Source organism: Protomyctophum bolini (genome assembly GCF_963924005.1).
Source record: "Protomyctophum bolini genome assembly, chromosome: 19".
NCBI classification, from domain to species: domain Eukaryota; kingdom Metazoa; phylum Chordata; class Actinopteri; order Myctophiformes; family Myctophidae; genus Protomyctophum; species Protomyctophum bolini.
The window spans coordinates 39,584,693-39,601,958 of NC_137880.1; the positions used below are offsets into that span (position 1 = coordinate 39,584,693).

The window sequence follows — 17,266 nt, forward strand, 5'->3', positions numbered from 1 at the left end:
ACTCTGATGTTTATACTGTGTTTCTACAGGTTGACAGTGAACTATGTGACTCTGATGTTTATCCTGTGTTTCTACAGGTTGACAGTGAACTATGTGACTCTGATGTTTATCCTGTGTTTCTACAGGTTGACAGTGAACTATGTGACTCTGATGTTTATCCTGTGTTTCTACAGGTTGACAGTGAACTATGTGACTCTGATGTTTATCCTGTGTTTCTACAGGTTGACAGTGAACTATGTGACTCTGGTGTTTCTACTGTGTTTCTACAGGTTGACAGTGAACTATGTGACTCTGGCCATTGGAGAGGTGTTGCTTCTCATCCTCACTGTCTGCTCCCTGGCAGCAGTCTACCCTAGGGTGAGAAATACTGATTACTATATTACTGATTACTCTATTACACTGGCTGCTCCCTGGCTGCAGTCTACTAACCTGACTTTGCCAGCTGGGGGCGGTATTGGGTAACCATGTTCCCCAACACCGCAACCATCTGGGATCTCTCAGGGAGTTGAGCTAACGCCAATCCGTTCCGTACCGAACCAATCAGCGTGAGCTAAGGGCGGGATATGTGCGAAACCGGATGTGAAGCTATATAGACACGTCAATATGATTGGTTGTGTTTGCACGCCCACACGGTGATAGACAGACGGTCCATCCAATCATCTAACCAAGTATCTTGAAAAAAAGGAACAGCCCCGTCATCGAATTGCCTCCCGAGATCCCAGATCCCAATAAGCTGTGAAACAAATTTGTGTAGCAAGCTTCTTGGATCTGGCAGCGTCAGATTAGCAGTCTACCCTAGGGTGAGAAATACTGATTACTGATTACTATATTACTCTGTCTGCTCCCTGGCTGCAGTCTACCCTATAGGGTGAGAAATACTGATTACTGATTACTATATTACTGATTTCTCTATCCGTGTGACAGAGGTTCTCCAGGAGGCTGGTGTCCTTCTCCGTGTGGATCGATCAGACGCGTTGGGCCAGGAACACATGGGCCGCGGCGGCCATCTTTGTTCTCACCATGGCCCAGATCGCTGACATGGTGAGTGTGTGTATGTGTGTGTGTGTGTGTGTGTGTGTGTGTGTGTGTGTGTGTACCTGCGTACCTGCGTGTGTGTGTGTGTGTGTGTGTGTGTGTGTGTGTGTGTGTGTGTGTGTGTGTTTCCTCACCTTGTCATTGATGTCTTTCATGTGTGCCTATAGCCGTTCCCAAGAGAGTGCTTTAGTAGTCTGTGTCACTGCCTGTGGGCTCATTAGTCAGGCCCTACGGGGACAGCCTGTTTTAGTTGTCTGTGTCACTGCCTGTGGGCTCATTAGTCAGGCCCTACGGGGACAGCCTGTTTTAGGTGTCTGTTTCACTGCCTGTGGGCCCATTACTCAGGACTCAGGCCCTACGGGGACAGCCTGTTCCACACACACACACACACACACACACACACACACACACACACACACACACACACACACACACACACACACACACACACACACACACCACTGCCTTAGCAGAGCCTGGCCGGAACAGAAGCTATTGATACACCCAGTTTATTTTTTACACATTTATTCAGCACCGTTATTGCAAAAACTGTTAGTCTGCAAGATCTTGTTAATGTTTTTAATTGGTTCAATATTTATAAAAAAAACCCCACAGACACAGCTAAGCTCACAACTTCAACTTGTAGATCTGCTAGTCTTGTTAGTTTAATACAGTTGTGCATGTCTATAACCAACATATGCACCCTGTACCTTCCCTCTGCAGGGAGTGTGTTAATATTGTCTATAACCAACATATGCACCCTGTACCTTCCCTCTGCAGGGAGTGTGTTAATATTGTCTATAACCAACATATGCACCCTGTACCTTCCCTCTGCAGGGAGTGTGTTAATAGTTGTATGTCTATAACCAACATATGCACCCTGTACCTTCCCTCTGCAGGGAGTGTGTTAATATTGTCTATAACCAACATATGCACCCTGTACCTTCCCTCTGCAGGGAGTGTGTTAATATTGTCTATAACCAACATATGCACCCTGTACCTTCCCTCTGCAGAGAGTGTGTTAATATTGTCTATAACCAACATATGCACCCTGTACCTTCCCTCTGCAGGGAGTGTGATTGCGAAATCAGTGAGCACTTACTATGAGACCTAGCAGATCATGTCTGTGTGTGTGTCTGTCTGTCTGTCTGTCTGTCTGTCTGTCCCGCTATCCAAATATGGAGTGTGTTGCATCAGCAATCACTCAGCTCCATATATGGGCACAAAAGGGGCCAGGTCCACTCAGCTCCATATATGGGCACAAAAGGGGCCAGTGATTTGTTTGTTGTGGACCTGGCCCCTTTTGTGCCCATATATGGAGCTGAGTTGTTATTGCAATTTACGATCTGCGTTCGCTTCCCGCGTTCGCGCGTCTTACTCGTAATAGTTGTATGTCTATAACCAACATATGCACCCTGTACTGTACCTTCCCTCAATCCCACATGGATGTCTTTGTGACGACGTGACGTCCACACAGCTGAGCTGCGTTCCACCGCCGTTCCGTCTCCACAACGCCAGCTCCGAGGCCACGCCCCCGGAGTCTCTGCAGAGAGACGGAGGCTGTGCCGGGAATCCCAAACACTACAGCGTCATGGCGGTGTTGACCCTCATGGCGGTGGTGCTGCTGGTCCAGGTCAGCCACCGGGTCAAGCTGACCCTCATGGTGACCGTCGTCACGGCGACCGGAGCCGTCAACATCCACGGCTGGCGCGACCTCTACGACATCTACGACCTTGTGCGCTTCGCCGCCCCCTACAGGTGAGCAGAGGCCATGTCGTCCATGCAGTCAATTAACCCCTTTTGGTGTTAGCATTATGCTATGCTTTAGCTATTGAAAAATAGAAAGAAAGACTGACATAGAAACACAAAACTGTCAGGATGTAGAAGAACATTTTTAGAATGTGATCTCAGGTCAGAATGGAAAACTGTCAGGATGTAGAAGAACATTCTTTTTTAATCTGATCTCAGGTCAGAATGGAAAACTGTCAGGATGTAGAAGACATTTATAGAATCTGATCTCAGGTCAGAATGGAAAACTGTCAGGATGTAGAAGACATTTTTTAGAATCTGATCTCGGGTCAGAATGGGTTAACGGGAACGTTGTTGATACAAACGTAATAAAGGGACCATGTATTCCCACACTCACTGCAGAGGAGCCACATTACTGTCGTAGCAAAGAACAGCCGATCTACAAGCTGTAGTGTGTGTGTGTGTGTGTGTGTGTGTGTGTGTGTGTGTGTGTTTGTGTGTGTGTGTGTGTGTGTGTGTGTGTGTGTGTGTGTGTGTGTGTGTGTGTGTGTGTGTGTGTGTGTGTGTGTGTGTGTGTGTGTGTGTGTGTGTGTGTGTGTGTGTGTGTGTGTGTGTGTGTGTGTGTGTGTGTGTGTGCAGAACATCCATAGTGCCGTCCAAGTACTTGATGACTGTGATGATCATCGTCATGATGATCAGTTTCTACTGCTTTGCGCGACACGTAAGTTACAGTCTGTCCTACAATCTGTCCTACAGTCTGTCCTACAGTCTGTCCTACAGTCTGTCCTTTATACAGTCCCTCCTACAGTCTGTCTTACAGTCTGTCCCTCCTACCTCCTCATACTGTACTCTATACAGAACCATCCTATACTCACTGTGTACACTGTGTCATACTATTTTCCCTTCTGACGCACGCACGCACGCACGCCATGCAGGTGGAGCGTGCGTCTCGGAGGCTGTTCCTGTGGAAGGTGGGGGTGGAGGAGCAGAAGGTCCAGGTGTTTGAGATGAGGAGATGGAACGAGGCTCTGGTCACCAACATGCTGCCCGACCACGTGGCAAAGCACTTCCTGGGCTCCAGGAAGAGAGACGAGGTGGGTGACCCCTGACCCCATGAACCTGACCTCTACCCCCACGACCTCAACCCTGACCCCATGAACCTGACCTCTACCCTGACCCCTGACTGATGTATTTGTTTAAGTACAATTTACAATTTAGGCATTTATCAGACGCTCTTAATCCAGAGCGATTTACATTAAGCAAGAACAAAAAAAGCATGGGAATACATCACATAAAAAGCATTTATCATGAAACATGCGTAAGCTAAGAACGTAACAGTGGAATATCTATATAATGAAACTATACATATAAACTATACATATATATACTATACTATGCTATACATATGTACTATGATGTGCTATGATAGCATTTTATGTAGACTTATATAATTTTATATAGACTTAGATAGCATCGTTTTATGTAGACATAGCACTATATAGTATTATGCATAGTTTCGTTCTATAGTTATTCCACTGTTAGGTTTTCTAATCCCTCTCCAGGATCTGTACAGCTGAGATGGGTGTGATGTTCTCCTGTCATTCCAGGAGCTGTACAGCCAGGCGTATGCTGAGATGGGTGTGATGTTCTCATTATAATTCCAGGAGCTGTACAGCCAGTCGTATGCTGAGATGGGTGTGATGTTCTCATTATAATTCCAGGAGCTGTACAGCCAGTCGTATGCTGAGATGGGTGTGATGTTCTCCTGTAATTCCAGGAGCTGTACAGCCAGTCGTATGCTGAGATGGGTGTGATGTTCTCCTGTAATTCCAGGAGCTGTACAGCCAGTCGTATGCTGAGATGGGTGTGATGTTCTCCTGTAATTCCAGGAGCTGTACAGCCAGGCGTATGCTGAGATCGGCGTGATGTTCGCCTCCATCCCCAACTTCTCTGACTTCTACACGGAGGAGAACATCAACAACGGAGGCATCGAGTGTCTCCGGATACTCAACGAGATCATCTCTGACTTTGACAGCGTGAGTCCCCGCAACGCAACGCACCCACCGTGCGTGCATGCGTGCGATCAGCGATTTATGTTTTTGAGTGGTGCAACCACTCCTACAACCAGCATGTACCTGTGTACCTGTGTACCTGTGTGTGTCAATGAGCACGAGTATGTTACGTATTTATACCAGTAGGGGGCGCCAGAAACAGAGAGAGGGGTAGTGCTGTGTCTCTAATGAGAGAGAGAGAGAGAGAGAGGGAGGGGGGGGGGGGGGAATTGCACCACTCAGTTCACATGTGTGTGATTTTTTTTTAAGTACAATTTACAATTCAGGCATTTAGCAGACGCTCTTAATCCAGAGCGATTTACATTAAGCAAGAACAAAAAAGCATGGGAATACCTCACATAAAAAGCATTTATCATGAAACATGCGTAAGCTAAGAACGTAACGGTGGAATATCTATATAATGAAACTATACATTACATACATACTACGGTTAAGCGGTTGAAGATGGATGGGTTATTAAATACTGAATCAAGCAACTTAACTTTGTCTGTTGAGTAGTAGACGATGAAATGACCAAATGTTTTCTTGAAAGTGAAATATCTCTTGAAATTAACTGTTTCTTCTCCAGTAGCAGTTCTGATGACCATGTTATATTAACCCTTTGTTCTGATGACCATGTTATATTAACCCTTTGCTCTGCAGCTGTTGGACAGAGATCAGTTCTGCCACATCACTAAGATCAAGACCATAGGAAGCACGTACATGGCTGCCTCCGGAGTCACCCCACAGAGCAACACCAACGGCTTCCCTGACAGCAAGGTAAGAGACTCCGATCTCTAAAGGGCAACACCTCCCGCTTCAAGAACAGCACTTATCCCGAGGCTGTCCGCCTCTTGAATGCTGGCCCTCTTTTCACTCGCACTTTACAGTGTGAAGCTGCTTCGTAAAACGATGAACTGTGATGAATTGCTATTTATTTATTCAACATGAATTGTAACGTTTTGCATTCTTCTTATTTATTGGTCCCCTTCATATGATGCCTGTACTTTTGTACCGTGATGTGAATATGTATCGCATGTATGTTTTTAGTGCACTGAAACAAATTCCAATCAACTCTGTTGACATGGCAATAAAGTCTTGAATCTTGAATCTTGTATAGGTCACCATAACCAACTGTATTTATGTTATTTATGTATAGCACCTTTTAACATGGAACTCAACTCAAAGTGCTTTACACAACAGCAAGAAGCAAGGTCATGCAATGAGAAATGTCTCAAGTCGCAATGGACAAAACCTCTTAACTCCATTGGACCCTCAAACTGTCTGCTAAAACAGCTAACTCCACAGCCTCTCTCCTTCTCATGCAATGATCAGTGATCAGGTTTAGGTTTTTAGGTTTTATTTATTTAGCATGTAGTACAAAAAATAGACAATAACATATCAAAGAACAAAAATACAATGCAAGGAAGGGAAGAGGCCAGCTGGCTTATATGGAATCCTTTCCTGAAGGAAGAGGTCATTGGTTTAAACGGATTAAAAGTTCATAAAGAACAGTACAAAAGTCTACAATTTGGCAAAGGGGGGCAGCTGTGCAGTAAAGAAATAAAAACAGAAATAAACAATACAACAACAAACACACAAAGAAAATATAACGCATCAAGGTTGAAAATTGACAAGGATAATGAGGATTTAAGTGAAGCATCTAGGTGAAGGAACACTGATCACTGATCACTGATCACTGATCAATGATCAGTGACCAATGATCAGTGACCAATGATCAGCTCTGCAAGCTGATAAAAAACAAGAGAAAAAAACAGTACAGTAAAAGTACATAAATAGGAAATCGTAAAGAAACAAATACAATTAGCTTGCAGATTAATCACCTTTTGTGTTGGCATTTAGGTCTTTATTTCTCTGTGTCTTAGTTCTAAAAACCTAAGTCTCATTTAGTTTTATATATTTCAGTCTGAGTGATGGCATTGTGTTTTATATATATTTCAGCCTCTGGTGGAGCGATGGCATTGTGTTTTGTATCATATTACAGTGTAGTGGAGTGATGGCATTGTGTTTTATATCATATTACAGTGTAGTGGAGTGATGGCATTGTGTTTTATATCATATTACAGTGTAGTGGAGTGATGGCATTGTGTTTTATATCATATTACAGTGTAGTGGAGTGATGGCATTGTGTTTTGTATCATATTACAGTGTAGTGGAGTGATGGCATTGTGTTTTATATCATATTACAGTGTAGTGGAGTGATGGCATTGTGTTTTATATCATATTACAGTGTAGTGGAGTGATGGCATTGTGTTCTGTATCATATTACAGTCTAGTGGAGTGATGGCATTGTGTTTTGTATCATATTACAGTGTAGTGGAGTGATGGCATTGTGTTTTATATCATATTACAGTGTAGTGGAGTGATGGCATTGTGTTTTATATCATATTACAGTGTAGTGGAGTGATGGCATTGTGTTCTGTATCATATTACAGTGTAGTGGAGTGATGGCATTGTGTTTTGTATCATATTACAGTGTAGTGGAGTGATGGCATTGTGTTTTATATCATATTACAGTGTAGTGGAGTGATGGCATTGTGTTTTATATCATATTACAGTGTAGTGTAGTGATGGCATTGTGTTTTATATCATATTACAGTGTAGTGGAGTGATGGCATTGTGTTTTATATCATATTACAGTGTAGTGGAGTGATGGCATTGTGTTTTATATCATATTACAGTGTAGTGGAGTGATGGCATTGTGTTTTGTATCATATTACAGTGTAGTGGAGTGATGGCATTGTGTTCTGTATCATATTACAGTGTAGTGGAGTGATGGCATTGTGTTTTATATCATATTACAGTGTAGTGGAGTGATGGCATTGTGTTTGGTATCATACTACAGTGTAGTGGAGTGATGGCATTGTGTTTTATATCATATTACAGTGTAGTGGAGTGATGGCATTGTGTTTTATATCATATTACAGTGTAGTGGAGTGATGGCATTGTGTTTTATATCATATTACAGTGTAGTGGAGTGATGGCATTGTGTTCTGTATCATATTACAGTGTAGTGGAGTGATGGCATTGTGTTTTGTATCATATTACAGTGTAGTGGAGTGATGGCATTGTGTTTTATATCATATTACAGTGTAGTGGAGTGATGGCATTGTGTTTTATATCATATTACAGTGTAGTGTAGTGATGGCATTGTGTTTTATATCATATTACAGTGTAGTGGAGTGATGGCATTGTGTTTTATATCATATTACAGTGTAGTGGAGTGATGGCATTGTGTTTTATATCATATTACAGTGTAGTGGAGTGATGGCATTGTGTTTTGTATCATATTACAGTGTAGTGGAGTGATGGCATTGTGTTCTGTATCATATTACAGTGTAGTGGAGTGATGGCATTGTGTTTTATATCATATTACAGTGTAGTGGAGTGATGGCATTGTGTTCTGTATCATATTACAGTGTAGTGGAGTGATGGCATTGTGTTTTGTATCATATTACAGTGTAGTGGAGTGATGGCATTGTGTTTTATATCATATTACAGTGTAGTGGAGTGATGGCATTGTGTTTTATATCATATTACAGTGTAGTGGAGTGATGGCATTGTGTTTTATATCATATTACAGTGTAGTGGAGTGATGGCATTGTGTTTTGTATCATATTACAGTGTAGTGGAGTGATGGCATTGTGTTCTGTATCATATTACAGTGTAGTGGAGTGATGGCATTGTGTTTTATATCATATTACAGTGTAGTGGAGTGATGGCATTGTGTTCTGTATCATATTACAGTGTAGTGGAGTGATGGCATTGTGTTTTGTATCATATTACAGTGTAGTGGAGTGATGGCATTGTGTTTTATATCATATTACAGTGTAGTGGAGTGATGGCATTGTGTTTTATATCATATTACAGTGTAGTGGAGTGATGGCATTGTGTTTTATATCATATTACAGTGTAGTGGAGTGATGGCATTGTGTTCTGTATCATATTACAGTGTAGTGGAGTGATGGCATTGTGTTTTGTATCATATTACAGTGTAGTGGAGTGATGGCATTGTGTTTTATATCATATTACAGTGTAGTGGAGTGATGGCATTGTGTTTTATATCATATTACAGTGTAGTGGAGTGATGGCATTGTGTTTTATATCATATTACAGTGTAGTGGAGTGATGGCATTGTGTTTTATATCATATTACAGTGTAGTGGAGTGATGGCATTGTGTTTTATATCATATTACAGTGTAGTGGAGTGATGGCATTGTGTTTTATATCATATTACAGTGTAGTGGAGTGATGGCATTGTGTTTTATATCATATTACAGTGTAGTGGAGTGATGGCATTGTGTTTTATATCATATTACAGTGTAGTGGAGTGATGGCATTGTGTTTTATATCATATTACAGTGTAGTGGAGTGATGGCATTGTGTTTTATATCATATTACAGTGTAGTGGAGTGATGGCATTGTGTTTTGTATCATATTACAGTGTAGTGGAGTGATGGCATTGTGTTTTATATCATATTACAGTGTAGTGGAGTGATGGCATTGTGTTTTATATCATATTACAGTGTAGTGGAGTGATGGCATTGTGTTCTGTATCATATTACAGTGTAGTGGAGTGATGGCATTGTGTTTTATATCATATTACAGTGTAGTGGAGTGATGGCATTGTGTTTTATATCATATTACAGTGTAGTGTAGTGATGGCATTGTGTTTTATATCATATTACAGTGTAGTGGAGTGATGGCATTGTGTTTTGTATCATATTACAGTGTAGTGGAGTGATGGCATTGTGTTTTATATCATATTACAGTGTAGTGGAGTGATGGCATTGTGTTTTGTATCATATTACAGTGTAGTGGAGTGATGGCATTGTGTTTTGTATCATATTACAGTGTAGTGGAGTGATGGCATTGTGTTTTATATCATATTACAGTGTAGTGGAGTGATGGCATTGTGTTTTGTATCATATTACAGTGTAGTGGAGTGATGGCATTGTGTTTTATATCATATTACAGTGTAGTGGAGTGATGGCATTGTGTTTTATATCATATTACAGTGTAGTGGAGTGATGGCATTGTGTTTTGTATCATATTACAGTGTAGTGGAGTGATGGCATTGTGTTTTATATCATATTACAGTGTAGTGGAGTGATGGCATTGTGTTCTGTATCATATTACAGTGTAGTGGAGTGATGGCATTGTGTTTTGTATCATATTACAGTGTAGTGGAGTGATGGCATTGTGTTTTATATCATATTACAGTGTAGTGGAGTGATGGCATTGTGTTTTATATCATATTACAGTGTAGTGGAGTGATGGCATTGTGTTCTGTATCATATTACAGTGTAGTGGAGTGATGGCATTGTGTTTTATATCATATTACAGTCTAGTGGAGTGATGGCATTGTGTTTTGTATCATATTACAGTGTAGTGGAGTGATGGCATTGTGTTTTATATCATATTACAGTGTAGTGGAGTGATGGCATTGTGTTTTGTATCATATTACAGTGTAGTGGAGTGATGGCATTGTGTTTTATATCATATTACAGTGTAGTGGAGTGATGGCATTGTGTTTTATATCATATTACAGTGTAGTGGAGTGATGGCATTGTGTTTTATATCATATTACAGTGTAGTGGAGTGATGGCATTGTGTTTTATATCATATTACAGTGTAGTGGAGTGATGGCATTGTGTTTTGTATCATATTACAGTGTAGTGGAGTGATGGCATTGTGTTTTATATCATATTACAGTGTAGTGGAGTGATGGCATTGTGTTTTGTATCATATTACAGTGTAGTGGAGTGATGGCATTGTGTTTTGTATCATATTACAGTGTAGTGGAGTGATGGCATTGTGTTTTATATCATATTACAGTGTAGTGGAGTGATGGCATTGTGTTTTATATCATATTACAGTGTAGTGGAGTGATGGCATTGTGTTCTGTATCATATTACAGTGTAGTGGAGTGATGGCATTGTGTTTTGTATCATATTACAGTGTAGTGGAGTGATGGCATTGTGTTTTATATCATATTACAGTGTAGTGGAGTGATGGCATTGTGTTTTATATCATATTACAGTGTAGTGGAGTGATGGCATTGTGTTTTATATCATATTACAGTCTAGTGGAGTGATGGCATTGTGTTTTGTATCATATTACAGTGTAGTGGAGTGATGGCATTGTGTTTTATATCATATTACAGTGTAGTGGAGTGATGGCATTGTGTTTTGTATCATATTACAGTGTAGTGGAGTGATGGCATTGTGTTTTATATCATATTACAGTGTAGTGGAGTGATGGCATTGTGTTTTATATCATATTACAGTGTAGTGGAGTGATGGCATTGTGTTTTATATCATATTACAGTCTCTGGTGGAGCGATGGCATTGTGTTTTGTATCATATTACAGTGTAATACATATTTCAGCCTCTGGTGGAGCGATGGCAACACCTGGCAGACCTGGCAGACTTTGCTCTCGCCATGAAACTGACTCTGAGCAACCTCAACAAGCAGTCCTTCAACAACTTCATGCTACGCATCGGTCAGTCACGCACGCACGCACGCACGCACGCACGCATTATGCTATGTTGTTGTGTTGTAATGTTTTACGTTTCAAACCTCTGCGACCTGCTGTAAACCAAACTGCCGCCCCGGGGACACTAATAAAGAACTTGAACAACTTGAACAACCTTCAACAACTGCATGTTCCACAGTCAGTCAGTCAGTGTGTAATGCTTGTGTTGTACTTTCAGTCAGTGGCTTGTGTAAGTTTTGTTGTACTTTTTTTTACTCAAGTAAAATACAGCCCTAGTAGTACTATAAGAGTACTTTTCTATTGCATTTTTGCATTATAAACATGCATTATAATCTGCTTCTGAATGAATATATATTTGACCTAGCCATGACGTTGATTAGTTTATTAGCTGTTAGCTATTCCATCCTATGCAGGTTTAAACAAAGGGGGCGTGCTGGTTATAACCTCACTATTCCATCCTATGCAGGTGTGAATAAACCTCACTATTCCATCCTATGCAGATGTGAATAAACCTCACCATTCCATCCTATGCAGGTGTGAATAAAACCTCACTATTCCATCCTATGCAGGTGTGAATAAACCTCACTATTCCATCCTATGCAGGTTTAAACAAAGGGGGCGTGCTGGCGGGCGTCATCGGGGCTCGTAAACCTCACTATGACATCTGGGGGAACACGGTGAACGTGGCCAGCAGGATGGAGTCCACTGGAGTGATGGGGAACATCCAGGTACCCTTTGTTCATAAACACCAGTGGGTTTTGACTGTCTCCACTCCAGGAGCTAACTACTACTATAGAGTATGTTACAGTTCAGGCAGTACGACAATACATAATTATCAAGTACATTGTATATTCACGTACAAGTACATTGTACAAGTACACAGCATAGGCACTCAGATCATATCATGTTTGCATGTCCATTATTTATTTATTCAGCATCTGAGCCACGGACCACCTTTCGATGGGACACAATGTGGTGGAGACAAACAGGCAAACATTTATCAAAATAACATTTAATTTTTTTTACATTCTCCAATTGTGTCTAATTAACTTCTTGTAAATTAAAGGACCACTTCACCACTTTTCAACCTATCTTCATAAGTTCCACCCGTGCGGGCGGCGCTTTCCTCGGCGTGGTTAAAACGCCTCCTTGTTGTTTCGCGGCGGGGTCGGAAACGACGCCTTAATGACGTGTCCTCCTTCGTCTTGTTCTTCTCTCTGCCGCCCCCAGGTGGTGGAGGACTGCTACGTCATCCTGAAAGAGTACGGCTTCCGCTTCGTGCGGAGAGGGCCCATCTTCGTGAAGGGGAAAGGGGAGCTGCTCACCTTCTTCATGAAAGGCAAAGACAAACCCACCGGACCCTCCGGACCCCCGCCCCGATGACCCCCGACCTACAGCACCCCCGCCCCGATGACCTCTGACCTACAGCACCCCCGCCCCGATGACCCCCGACCTACAGCACCCTCGCCCCGATGACCTCTGACCTACAGCACCCCCTACCACACCAAATACAATCTGTACTGATGACCACTAACCTACCACACCAAGTACAATCTGTACTGATGACCACTAACCTACCACACCAAGTACAATCTGTACTGATGACCACTAACCTACCACACCAAGTACAATCTGTACTGATGACCACTAACCTACCACACCAAGTACAATCTGTACTGATGACCACTAACCCACCACACCAAGTACAATCTGTACTGATGACCACTAACCTACCACACCAAGTACAATCTGTACTGATGACCACTAACCTACCACACCAAGTACAATCTGTACTGATGACCACTAACCCACCACACCAAGTACAATCTGTACTGATGACCACTAACCTACCACACCAAGTACAATCTGTACTGATGACCACTAACCTACCACACCAAGTACAATCTGTACTGATGACCACTAACCTACCACACCAAGTACAATCTGTACTGATGACCACTAACCTACCACACCAAGTACAATCTGTACTGATGACCACTAACCTACCAAACCAAGTACAATCTGTACTGATGACCACTAACCTACCACACCAAGAACAATCTGTACTAGGATGACCACTAACCTACTACACCAAGTACAATCTGTACTGATGACCACTAACCTACCAAACCAAGTACAATCTGTACTGATGACCACTAACCTACCACACCAAATACAATCTGTACTGATGACCACTAACCTACCACACCAAGTACAATCTGTACTGATGACCACTAACCTACCACACCAAGTACAATCTGTACTAGGATGACCACTAACCCACCACACCAAGTACAATCTGTACTGATGACCACTAACCTACCAAACCAAGAACAATCTGTACTGATGACCACTAACCTACCACACCAAGTACAATCTGTACTGATGACCACTAACCTACCACACCAAGTACAATCTGTACTAGGATGACCACTAACCTACCACACCAAGTACAATCTGTACTGATGACCACTAACCTACCACACCAAGTACAATCTGTACTGATGACCACTAACCTACCACACCAAGTACAATCTGTACTAGGATGACCACTAACCTACCACACCAAGTACAATCTGTACTGATGACCACTAACCTACCACACCAAGTACAATCTGTACTGATGACCACTAACCTACCACACCAAGTACAATCTGTACTAGGATGACCACTAACCTACCACACCAAGTACAATCTGTACTGATGACCACTAACCTACCACACCAAGTACAATCTGTACTGATGACCACTAACCTACCACACCAAATACAATCTGTACTAGGATGACCACTAACCTACCACACCAAGTACAATCTGTACTGATGACCACTAACCTACCACACCAAGTACAATCTGTGTTGATGACCACTAACCTACCACACCAAATACAATCTGTACTGATGACCACTAACCTACCACACCAAATACAATCTGTACTGATGACCACTAACCTACCACACCAAGTACAATCTGTGTTGATGACCACTAACCTACCACACCAAGTACAATCTGTGTTGATGACCACTAACCTACCACACCAAGTACAATCTGTACTAGGATGACCACTAACCTACCACACCAAGTACAATCTGTACTGATGACCACTAACCTACCACACCAAGTACAATCTGTGTTGATGACCACTAACCTACCACACCAAATACAATCTGTACTGATGACCACTAACCTACCACACCAAATACAATCTGTACTGATGACCACTAACCTACCACACCAAGTACAATCTGTGTTGATGACCACTAACCTACCACACCAAATACAATCTGTACTGATGACCACTAACCTACCACACCAAGTACAATCTGTACTAGGATGACCACTAACCTACCACACCAAGTACAATCTGTACTGATGACCACTAACCTACCACACCAAGTACAATCTGTGTTGATGACCACTAACCTACCACACCAAATACAATCTGTACTGATGACCACTAACCTACCACACCAAATACAATCTGTACTGATGACCACTAACCTACCACACCAAGTACAATCTGTACTGATGACCACTAACCTACCACACCAAGTACAATCTGTACTGATGACCACTAACCTACCACACCAAGTACAATCTGTACTGATGACCACTAACCTACCACACCAAGTACAATCTGTACTGATGACCACTAACCTACCACACCAAGTACAATCTGTACTGATGACCACTAACCTACCACACCAAGTACAATCTGTACTGATGACCACTAACCTACCACACCAAGTACAATCTGTACTGATGACCACTAACCTACCACACCAAGTACAATCTGTACTGATGACCACTAACCTACCACACCAAATACAATCTGTACTGATGACCACTAACCTACCACACCAAGTACAATCTGTACTGATGACCACTAACCTACCACACCAAGTACAATCTGTACTGATGACCACTAACCTACCACACCAAGAACAATCTGTACTGATGACCACTAACCTACCACACCAAGTACAATCTGTACTGATGACCACTAACCTACTACACCAAGTACAATCTGTACTGATGACCACTAACCTACCACACCAAGTACAATCTGTACTGATGACCACTAACCTACCACACCAAGTACAATATGTACTAGGATGACCACTAACCTACCAAACCAAGTACAATCTGTACTGATGACCACTAACCTACCACACCAAGAACAATCTGTACTAGGATGACCACTAACCTACTACACCAAGTACAATCTGTACTGATGACCACTAACCTACCAAACCAAGTACAATCTGTACTGATGACCACTAACCTACCACACCAAATACAATCTGTACTGATGACCACTAACCTACCACACCAAGTACAATCTGTACTGATGACCACTAACCTACCACACCAAGTACAATCTGTACTGATGACCACTAACCTACCACACCAAGTACAATCTGTACTGATGACCACTAACCTACCACACCAAGTACAATCTGTACTGATGACCACTAACCTACCACACCAAATACAATCTGTACTGATGACCACTAACCTACCAAACCAAGTACAATCTGTACTGATGACCACTAACCTACCACACCAAATACAATCTGTACTGATGACCACTAACCTACCAAACCAAGTACAATCTGTACTGATGACCACTAACCTACCACACCAAGAACAATCTGTACTAGGATGACCACTAACCTACTACACCAAGTACAATCTGTACTGATGACCACTAACCTACCAAACCAAGTACAATCTGTACTGATGACCACTAACCTACCACACCAAATACAATCTGTACTGATGACCACTAACCTACCACACCAAGTACAATCTGTACTGATGACCACTAACCTACCACACCAAGTACAATCTGTACTGATGACCACTAACCTACCACACCAAGTACAATCTGTACTAGGATGACCACTAACCTACTACACCAAGTACAATCTGTACTGATGACCACTAACCTACCACACCAAGTACAATCTGTACTGATGACCACTAACCTACCACACCAAGTACAATCTGTACTGATGACCACTAACCCACCACACCAAGTACAATCAGTACTAGGATGACCACTAACCTACCACACCAAGTACAATCTATACTAGGATGGTCTATTAGGAGGGTCTGACATCATAAAATACCCTCATTTAACTGGTCCATTACTGAGGCTGTATAGCCATTTTTTTGTGTTCTAATAAAGTGTCCCATATGTTTAATTTGTCCTTTTCAATGTCACATACCTGCCATCATCTCAATATACTATACATCCTACAATGTACTATAATATACTTTTATATTTCTTTATCTTGCAAGACTATTATTAATACTCATCTGGATAATTCACTGTAGGTAGTTGAAAATGTCAGGATGTCACTCCTCCATTTAGCGGGGTTATTTTCCCATAATGCAACTGGTCAGCCAAGTTAATACGACAAGTTGACAGCGGTAAAACACGCTGTCGGAGCTCCGCGGTACGTAGAACATGTATACAGTAAGCCTGTGACATGTTCAAAATATAGACGTGAATAACAAAGTCAGTCGGGATCGGGATGTATTATTATTGAGAATTCCACTGTATCACATGCAGGAAATGATGCAAACATTGGTTTATAAACAAATCCCAAATGTTTATAAACAAATGCGTGCATGTGCACATGCATGCGTACATGCATGTGCACATGCACGTGCGCATGTGTCCTCTTTTTTGTAATTCAGAATATGATATGCCTACACTTTGTTCAATTCGACACACACACACACACGCACACGCACACGCACACGCACACGCACACGCACACGCACACGCACACGCACTCACAGCAGCAGCAGCAGCCGCCGCAGTAGGTGGCGGTACTGCGTCAACAAGCAGTGTGAAACAAACCTCCATCCAACAACACAAAGAAGAAGGACCAGGAAG

The 17,266-nt window shown here is 42.1% G+C and overlaps 1 protein-coding gene across 1 annotated transcript in view; it reads left to right on the forward strand.

Moving 5' to 3' along the window:
- The window catches only part of LOC308334099 (adenylate cyclase type 3-like), a gene marked incomplete at its 5' end in the record, with an annotated part of 28,881 nt that extends 16,105 nt beyond the window's left edge, over positions 1–12,776 (forward strand). Inside the window, 10 exons of the mRNA XM_080790687.1 lie at positions 270–357; positions 925–1,041; positions 2,513–2,793; positions 3,424–3,505; positions 3,720–3,878; positions 4,674–4,820; positions 5,499–5,615; positions 11,247–11,361; positions 11,959–12,083; positions 12,586–12,776. Of these exons, the coding sequence (XP_080646813.1) occupies positions 270–357; positions 925–1,041; positions 2,513–2,793; positions 3,424–3,505; positions 3,720–3,878; positions 4,674–4,820; positions 5,499–5,615; positions 11,247–11,361; positions 11,959–12,083; positions 12,586–12,738 (1,384 nt within the window). The 3' untranslated portion in view covers positions 12,739–12,776. The remainder of the gene's footprint in view (positions 1–269; positions 358–924; positions 1,042–2,512; positions 2,794–3,423; positions 3,506–3,719; positions 3,879–4,673; positions 4,821–5,498; positions 5,616–11,246; positions 11,362–11,958; positions 12,084–12,585) is intronic.
- Between the last annotated feature and the right edge of the window lie 4,490 nt (positions 12,777–17,266).